This window comes from Mytilus edulis, chromosome 11 (genome assembly GCF_963676685.1).
Source record: "Mytilus edulis chromosome 11, xbMytEdul2.2, whole genome shotgun sequence".
Taxonomy (NCBI): domain Eukaryota; kingdom Metazoa; phylum Mollusca; class Bivalvia; order Mytilida; family Mytilidae; genus Mytilus; species Mytilus edulis.
In genome coordinates this window covers 46,493,304-46,503,434 of record NC_092354.1, presented here as the reverse complement: position 1 = coordinate 46,503,434, position 10,131 = coordinate 46,493,304, and the positions used below count along the sequence as shown (strand labels likewise).

Genomic DNA, 10,131 nt, shown 5'->3' with positions numbered 1-10,131 from the left:
AGAGGGTATTTGTCCTAAGTCTATCATTTTAAATCGTAATTTCAAAATTGTATTTCATAATGATAATTGATTCATGGAACTTATTAACGTTAGATAGATTCGAAAATGGCTGTTTTCTCTTTAAAGTTAATCTTGTTAATGTCATATATGAAATGATGGGAGTTTTTGTTTTCATTGAAAATGCAAATGCAATTAACATGTTAAGCAGGAAATTTATAATTTTAATTATTTATTATATTTGCAATGCAATACAGTAAAGGTGTGGAAAAAGGTAAATCCCCGGAGTCAGACATTTAATCGAAAACCAATATCCACACATAAATTATTCGGTAAAACATAATTATAATATCAATAAACAATTAAATTCAAACTAAATTTAAAAACAGATCAAATTCGAAATTAGAAGTACATTTTAATCTATAGGGGTCGACATGAAGGCAGAAAACTTATAAAACTTATAAAAATCCCACACGTGTAGTGGGAAGTTTACACAATTCTAGGATCTACAACGTACGTCACGAGTCACGTGATATTTGTAAGTTTTCAGGCGCCATTTTCGGAATTTTGAAGTGAACTTAGGTAAGAAATCTATGATTATTTTGCCATGAAAGCATGTATAGGTAAAAATATATTGACAAGCACATAGCAGTGGTCAATACTGACATGGTTTAGCATTACTGTTTCATGGTAAACGTCCTAATTTTACAAACACTCTCAAATACCGTGAGCGGATCATGTATTGTCTCAGTCTGCAGAGTGTAAACACAGTGTAGAACTGTCTTTCATTTCTCCGTAACGGAATGATAAATGATAGTATAGACCATACAGACCATTAGGAACATTAGGCAACAGCAAGTACACCTACTTTCCTGTAAAATGCTTTCACTACTTTTATTGATGCAGGTTCAAAGAAGCAATGCAAACAGGAAAAATTGGGGTTTCCTTTTCCGATACAGCTTTGATTGTATAAATTTAATATCAATAGCAATATTATTTATTCCGGTAATATGCCCTAACCGTATGCGCAACCCGGTTCCCTCTTCCGTTGGAAAAATTTGGTGATTATATATTATAGGGAATCACTAAAGCATAACTGGAGCCCCCCCCCCTTTTTAGGATCAGTCAGCCCTCCTTTATGAAAAGTTCTGGATCCGCCACTGCAGCGGCGGAACCTAGGGAGAGTACCGGGGGTTGGAGCCCCCCTTTTTTTGGACGATCAATGCAATTGAATGGGAACATAAAGTTGGACTAACCCCCCCCCCCCCCCCCCCCCCCCCGGTTTTTTTTAAATGGCTGGATCTGCCCCTGCACTGATAATGTTGTATCATTCACATCCAATCTTGGTCGACAAATAAATAAATATAATATGAAAGTAAACGTAAAATAGTGTTAGTTAACCAATTTCGTGCATGTTATGTAGTATAGCGGTTACCTTTCTCCTTTGTCCTGCCATTTCTCCAGCCCCCTGTCCTTTTCACTCGTTTCCTCTCTTGAATTTTAGTGTAATCGGCATATGTTCAAACTGGTGCCTGCAGGTCGGATGAAATCGGCACCGAGTCAAATACCACAACCAGTTCAGAACCAAACAGAGCATGGATTCAATTTTGGGTACTCCTCATAAGAGAATCACTGATTGTTTGGAGATTGGTTCAAACTCATTTTTCTGTGATACAAAGTTGCAAAAAACTGTCAAAAAACAGCGGATAAAGAAACCAGAGGCAGAGGGACATTCAATTCATAGATCGAAAATAATCTGACAAAGTCATGGCTAAAACGAAAAAGACAAACTGGCAAAATAATAGTCCAGTATATAAAACACAAAACACAGCATAGAAAATTATAGACCAAGTAACAAGCCTCCCCTCATTTATTTTCCATACCCCCTCTATCTCTGTCCACCTTTTCATGTTTATTTAAGTTTTTTTTTATTTACCAAATTTATGCTAACGGTCACATAAAATAAATAAATATGCTAACGGTCACATTAAAATAAAACCTATGCTAACGGACACACATATTGCATGTAGTAATCTGTTTTCTATATAATGCGATTACTTTAATTTAAAATCATATGCTTCTTTTTGTTAATTCATTGAGGTGTCAAAGCGTTGACCGCAGTACATTTTGTATGAAGCGCACGGTCAATGATTTTACAACCCTATGAAATTACATAAAGACGTATTCAATACTTTTAAATTATTACAACTTTTGCTATGATCATGAAAAAACGATTATTATCAAGTTTTTCTTATATTTACCTGTGCACTATATTGTAGAAGCTCGTGTTAATGAATATTGATTTCAGAATGACGAGACATTTCTGTTAGCCAATCATTATAACGTATTGTAATGAATAAAGGCAACAGTAGTATACCGCTGTTGTAAATCTATGAGCAAAAAACAATCGGGGTAACAATCTAAAACTGAAGGAAACGCATTAAATATAAGAGGAGAACAACGACAAAACATTAAAATGTAACACAAACAGAAACGGACTAACCATCAGACAAAATCCGATGGGCATAACAAATATAACATCAAAACCAAATACATGAATTGGGGATAGAAAAGTACCGTGACACGTCTTATAGTAATGTGAATTCACACTGAAATATAAAAGAAAACAAACGACAGAACAGAAACACAACGTTAAAAAGTTAAACACACAGAAAAAAACTATGATATAACAATGGCCATTTTCCTGACTTGGTACAGGACAATTTTACAGAAAAAAATGGTGGGTTGAACCTGGTTTAGATGAAACATACATCTAATGTAATTAGTAGACAAGGCTACTCTGTAAAGTGTATTTTGACCGTCAAACCGCCGATTGACGCCGTCGGCTCTTTAGATAACGAATTGCTGTAAGAGAGCAACCGTTGTACTTCAAGTAGGTAGGGGGCATGTTTTTAGTCTGAAGAAGAAATTTTTCGACGTTATGAATTATAATTTTTTCTTACTTAACACTACGAGGGTGTAGGGAAATATGGATTTGTTTTCTCTTTTGCTTGCAAATAATAATGTTTTCACATAACATTGGGGATCATAATATTTTGGAGTAGAATAAGTTTGATGCTCATGATTGAAGGGTTTCATTGCAATGTTTAATCTGTCACTTCTTTAACAATAATAATTTATATTTAGATGCCAGTGTTTGTTTGTTCAGTCTGTGGAGACAGTTTAAAGACAAGGACAGGATTGTCACAGCATGAAGCCCGACACAGACACACAGGAAGATATGAGTGTTTGGAATGTGGGTGTCACTCTTTTAGTCCCGCTAATCACCAGAGGCATTTAAAAACCCACACTGGGAAAAGAGAATTTAAATGTAACAATTGTAATAAAATGTTTTTCTCTGAGAAGGATTTGAAGCGCCACAATGAAAGGGAGGAAGGAAAATCACTGAAACACAAATGTGATAAGTGCGGAAGTTCATTTGAAGATTCAACCAGCCTTATAGATCACATGAATTCACACAGTGGAGATAAACCATACAGATGTTCTTTGTGTAACAAGACCTTTGGTTACCGGTCTAGCCTGAGTAGACATCTTAAAAACCATTAAAATAAATAATTAAATACATTTAAATTTTGACTGCATTGTGTTCAAATGTCTTTTTTATGGCAAGAAAACTGAGTAATTCTATATTTAGATACATATACATAAATAGCTAACTTAAAGGTAAATGTCAAAAGAGGTATTCATCGAGGAAGTAACCCTTACATAATTTAACATACTATATGTATATACAAAGGAAAATCATGGTAAACACTAGAACACTTGAATGGTTAATTTGTCGAAGGTTCAATCTTTTTGTTTGCTTCATTCAGATTAATTTACTCTATTCCAATTTTTTTGGTCATAAGTATTTTCCCCTCTTTCCTTCTAGCCGTTTCCCACCGGACGCCCAGTGTTCCTTTTAGTATAGCATTTCTGTCCCTATCAATTTCTCCTTCCTTCTTTTTTCCCTTCACTCTTGTTCTTGCCTTTTCATCGAAAACATGGTTCCTGAAATGTAAAAAATATTAAATTTACGTATTTCAGAATTCCTAAATTGATTTGTGTTGTCACTTTCTGTTATGATTAAGCTTATATATGTTACAAATTAGTTTTTTCATTCATTATTTTGTATTCATTTATGTTCACGGGTATCCGTTTTTGTGGATTATGGAATACTTATATATTCGTGGCTATTTAAATTCGTGGTTTCGGCAAACTCTGCATACATTCCTTAAGAAAATTTGTAATTCGTTGAACATTTTAATTCGTTGTTCCCCTGTACCCGAAAATAAGTATCCACCAAATTTTAATGAATCTATAGTGAACTAAGGACATTAGTTTTCTCGATTGAATTGTTTTACATTTGTCATTTCGCAACCTATCACAGATGACTATGTGGCTTGGGCGCTGCTCATCATTGAAGGCCGTACAGTGACCTATATATATATATATATATATATACATATATTCTTTCTGTGTTCTTTGGAATCTTGTGAAGAGCTATCTCAGTGATAATCATACCACATTTTTTTTTGTATTATGTGTTTCAATTTGTCTAGAACCAACATTTACACGTCCCCTACATAGTGCATCATGTTTTCTATGTCTTGAACTGCAATGATGTTTTTTTAACGTGTGAGTCATATCAGTTTTATCTGGACTAATAACACCTCAGTTCTGACCGAAAGTGGATAGAACAGCATGTTACAAACAACCTTGTATTGAAATCGGAAACCTTGTACATATCGACGATTTATATCTATAGGGTCACTGGATACCGATTATACTGAGGGATGTATGAATACCGCCAAGTCTCAATTTTTATTTAAAAAAAAAAAAATCATCAAGAGCGGTTGTATTTCTGCGATTTAATCTATAATCTCAAGAAAACTTACTTTTGAATAATTGAGGTTATCATATTAAGGTCAGAAGAATTGCTGTCTCCACAGTAAACTATTTTTTGGAATTGAGTTACTTGACCATTTCTCGACAGGTTTGTACACAGTGGAGACCGATGTTCTATAAGCAAAACACCTGTACGAAAAGGAAAATTGTAAAATAAGGTTTCAGGGATTAGTAGTACAAAATACTGTAATGTATCATCAACAGTAAGAAGACATTATTCCAACAACAAGACACAATTCAATAAACTATGTTTATTGCAACTTGGCCCTCGATTAACCATATAATTTTGGTTTAATTAAAACGTATCTGATATAAACTAGATAGCAACTTTTTAGTCAATGTCGTTTTTGAAAACACTTAAATTTTAATTTTAGTTAAGAGAATATAAGAGCCTTTTTCCTATCTTGGAATTACGTATAATACATCATATAGACAAAATCTGACAAGCTATCACAAAGGTGGACTGGGACAAATGTTCCATGTAAAAATTAACATTCCAAATTTGATATCTACACGGTTCCTGATTAACACAAAAGAAATTAATAGGCCGCACTTACCGCTCAGGATCTAATCTGGTATGCATTTAATCTATGCTGCTCTCGATGAATTGTGAGAATTCTTTTGTAGTAACTGTTCCTTGGCCCCTTTTATCTTGGTTTGATAGTTCAGAAAAGAAGGTTTCTCCCATCATGCTACTAAAGGATCTGACGTTGTATGTACCGTCTTTGCAAATTTCATACAATAGTGCCTTTGCGTCTATATTAGCAAGGATAGCCTCCCACAGCTGAATAGGCCAGCCTTTAATATACATTGTCGGTGTTGGAAATGTGTTCCAGTTTATATGACGAAGAAGACGTGTCCTTAATGGTGTTCTCATTTTCATCCTGTCAAGAGCAGATATTCCAGGGTCGTCCTCTGCATTCCACCATCTTCGTATGTCATGGCAAAGTAATGCCGCGTCGACATCTCCATTTTCTAAAATAGTGTTTTCAACAGCGTCACTGGAGTTAGTAGTCGCCAAACTGACGGACATTGAATCAATTATATCTTCAATCATTACTGTTGACAAAAGTGTTTTTCGACCTTTTGCTACTTTAAGTCAAGGACCGTTTGAAATATTGTCAAGACCCCCTTTGCAGCATTTACGTCTAGCTCTTGTCAATAGATGAGTTGAATCTATGCATTTTACTTCAAAATTGCTATAATCTGGTTGGTAAAACCAGTAGTCGGGTTCAATTTCGTGACATTTTACATTATTTGAAACCGTGGATGTTTTTTCCCATTTTGCAAGTTCATCAATCCAGTGGTATTCAGAGAAAGCAATATTCAAAACTCTTTTTGGGACTTTTGGCTGCAATACCTTTATACATATTTCTGCAAGTTTCTGGACAATTTTTGTCTGGTTTCTTCTGCCATTAGTTTTCCATTGAACTGTTCTTGAATCATATCCAAATATAGTGCATAATTTCTCGAATTTTACCTGTTTTTTATCTGATTCTTTGAGTTTCAAATTTATTAAAATAGCTTTAGATTTAATATATCTATTTATAAATCGGATCAACACTTTAAGGTCGACATCTCGCAAGAGTTTGATTTTTCTACTTGAGGACAAATGGTCTTTCAAAAAGTTAATGTCTATGTCGTCCCAAATTTCTTTCACATTGGTATGCGAATCTGCCTGTAACATTTTTAGAAGAGTATCTAACTCTATGTGTGCTAGATCCACAAGCGCAACTGTTTGGTCAACTTCGACTGCATTTCCTAAATCTATTTCACTAGTAACAATTTTCTCTGTTTGTCCTAACGTTTCGTCTGATATATAGTGTAATTCATTACTCCATGCCTCATTGTCAATAGGACAGGTTGCAATTTCTGCAACTGCTTCGTCATCCAGAGTAATATGTTTCAAAACATCATTCATATTTCCAGGTCTACTATCCTCCTCGTCAGATGATTTGTTAAATGGATCAGCAGAAAGAACACGATCTGGTATGACTTCTTCCAGCGATAGTGTCTCTGCTGATCCTTCCTCTCCATTAGGCTTACTAATTTTCCTCACTACGATTTTTTCACTCTTAAATCCTGAAGACGTAGATGGTAGCCTCTCTTTACTATTTGTTACCACTATCACATTTTCTTTCTTCCAAGTAGGAGATTTAATTAGTCCGATAAATTCTTTTATAATCTCTGCTTTATGAGTTTTCTCCGAAGATTTCCATACGTCTCTGTGAAGTTGTAGTCTTGTCAAGGGCTCACCTGCCACACTTTTGAAGGCAATGGTGTGCCACTGGCCATCAAAAGCAATTGATGGAACACGCAGTCCCTGCTCTTTACATTCGTCTAAGACCATCTCTGCTATGCTTCTCATAACCTTTGATGTAAGACTGTATCCTTTTGGAAACCAGCATATAGGCGCCCATTTCAATTGATTCTTAGACCAGTTCCTATTTAGATCAAATAACAAGAAAACAACAGCCTCAGATGCTTTTTCTCGCCTCAACTCGTACGATTCTTTCACTATATCAAAGATTCGTTTGTGCAGGATATTAAGTGATTTTGGATTTGTTCCCGTAACCGTTGAGTTGGTGTCACATTGAATACTTTGCATAAGGTTATTTTGATCAATAACTACTGTTGACTGAAATTCGCCTAGAAATGAACATCCTGCTACTCCTTCCTTTATATCTGTCCTTAAATTTGATGGTAGTCTGGTTGGTCTCTTTGGTTTTATGGTACCATATAACTTCTCAGCTACAGCTAAAGCTTTGAAAAACACGACATCATTGCGGTTTACTTCAAAGACCGTTGTGACATTCTCAGTCCAGCTTACGAAGAGTAATGTTTCAGCATCGACTGCATACATTGTCGCAAGGCATTGTAGGTAGTATCTTTCTGGTATACAACGATGGACATCTCTGACAGGACATTTAAACTCTATTCCTATGCTTCCTTTTAAATCAGGTGATTTTCCAATTGTTCCATCTGGAGAGACAACCATAAACCCATCAAAAAGTTTCACGCAACCTTCTTCATAGAATTCTATATCCGGAAATAGGGACGGCAGGATTTTACCTACAAGTGTTGACACTGCATTTATTTCATTATCTGTGCCATGCTGCATTGCCGAAATTGTAAATAGATTTTTCGGTGCTTCTTTCAAATTGCATATCACATTGTCAAAATAATCCCTCATGCTGCTCAAATTCTCTAGACCTATGGCTTTATACAAAGTACTTCCTGTTACTTTTGCCTGTTTTCTTATACTGAACCATTCTTCACTTCTCTGTTTTATCTTTCTAGTATCATCATTTGTGTCTTTGTTGTCAGGTAGCAAGTTGCAATTCATTTGTTGGTCTATGGCTACGTTTCTTCCGAAAATAAAATGATTCTCAGTGCTAAATGACAGCAGACGGCGTTCATCAACTGAAAATGTACATACAAATAACGATCTATGTCATACAAATAAGCATTAATGGCGCTTATTACGTAAACGAATTTACCGCTGCGCCATTCCGATCCACCACGATCAATGAATTTTGACTTGGCATACTCTTTTTTTACTTTGATTTTCCTGATTATATCAGCAGTTGTAGATAAAACTTCTAAAAAAACTCGACGTTCCTTAATGACATCACTCTTTATATCCACTGGTATGCACTTCATCGATGCTTCATCTTCAAATCTCTTTAGGATGTTGATGTTAGTTTCAAGAGCACTAACTAATTGACACAACTCGTCTTTTCGCTGTTGCAATGTTAATCCATCTTCAAAACCGAGTAAGTCAACATCTCCTGCATCAGTGGTCAAGCCTTGTTTGATTTTTTCCCGTCAAACGAAATGCACAAACTCTGGTCTTTCATTGATAGGGATACTTTCTGCATTACGTCGATAAAGATACCAGGTAGTCTTTTCCTAGAGCAATCATTGTAATGTGTATATTCACGTAGAACATCAATGGATGGAACGGCAAAATTGATGTCAGAATTGGATGGATCAAAATATCCTGGTGGTGATTCACTGTATAACACGTCTGTAATGTTCTTGTACCCACTCATAAAGCGAATAAATTTCCCACCAAATAGGCGCATGCCAAGCTTCCAAAACTGTTTTGTCTGTTTTAGGTATCTCATCCCAGAAGTTTTTTCTAAATTAAACCATCTTATAACTTCAGTCCACAGCAAAAAGGCAATGTTGTCAAGTGGAAATTTTGTATTGCTGATTAATTGAAAGAACTGCAGCAAAGTATTTTCAAGTCCTCCTTTACGAAGTTCTTCAACAACTTTTGGAGTAAGATCAATTATTGATCTTACTAAATGGTCGTCATTGCTTTCACGTAAACTGTAAATCTTAAATTGCTTCAGAATCATCATACATTTAAATTTAGTCGATATAACTTACATCAATGTGACCGTTAGCATATTTCATTCAATAACCAATAACTAATAATACTGATTGAAGGGTTTCATTGCAATGTTTAATCTGTCACTTCTTTAACAATAATAATTTATATTTAGATGCCAGTGTTTGTTTGTTCAGTCTGTGGAGACAGTTTAAAGACAAGGACAGGATTGTCACAGCATGAAGCCCGACACAGACACACAGGAAGATATGAGTGTTTGGAATGTGGGTGTCACTCTTTTAGTCCCGCTAATCACCAGAGGCATTTAAAAACCCACACTGGGAAAAGAGAATTTAAATGTAACAATTGTAATAAAATGTTTTTCTCTGAGAAGGATTTGAAGCGCCACAATGAAAGGGAGGAAGGAAAATCACTGAAACACAAATGTGATAAGTGCGGAAGTTCATTTGAAGATTCAACCAGCCTTATAGATCACATGAATTCACACAGTGGAGATAAACCATACAGATGTGCTGTGTGTAACAAGACCTTTGGTTACCGGTCTAGCCTGAGTAGACATCTTAAAAACCATTAAAATAAATAATTAAATACATTTAAATTTTGACTGCATTGTGTTCAAATGTCTTTTTTCTGGCAAGAAAACTGAGTAATTCTATATTTAGATACATATACATAAATAGCTAACTTAAAGGTAAATGTCAAAAGAGGTATTCATCGAGGAAGTAACCCTTACATAATTTAACATACTATATGTATATACAAAGGAAAATCATGGTAAACACTAGAACACTTGAATGGTTAATTTGTCGAAGGTTCAATCTTTTTGTTTGCTTCATTCAGCTTAATTTACTCTATTCCAATTTTTT

At 35.1% G+C, this 10,131-nt stretch overlaps 2 protein-coding genes across 2 annotated transcripts; both read left to right on the top strand.

Annotated features, from left to right (window-relative positions):
* Window positions 1-3,144: 3,144 nt before the first annotated feature.
* LOC139494322 (zinc finger protein 501-like) lies at window positions 3,145-3,564 on the top strand. Its single transcript, XM_071282489.1, has one exon. It carries the CDS (start codon window positions 3,145-3,147, stop codon window positions 3,562-3,564), a length of 420 nt encoding a protein of 139 aa, XP_071138590.1.
* Window positions 3,565-9,419: 5,855 nt separating this feature from the next.
* On the top strand, window positions 9,420-9,839 carry LOC139494321 (zinc finger protein 501-like). The gene has a single exon (XM_071282488.1). It carries the CDS (start codon window positions 9,420-9,422, stop codon window positions 9,837-9,839), a length of 420 nt encoding a protein of 139 aa, XP_071138589.1.
* Window positions 9,840-10,131: the final 292 nt, after the last annotated feature.

What these genes read in the sequence shown, in the direction of transcription:
- LOC139494322 (XM_071282489.1), top strand. Translation starts at nt 3,145, where the DNA reads ATGCCAGTGTTTGTTTGTTCAGTCTGTGGAGACAGTTTAAAGACAAGG.
- LOC139494321 (XM_071282488.1), top strand. Translation starts at nt 9,420, where the DNA reads ATGCCAGTGTTTGTTTGTTCAGTCTGTGGAGACAGTTTAAAGACAAGG.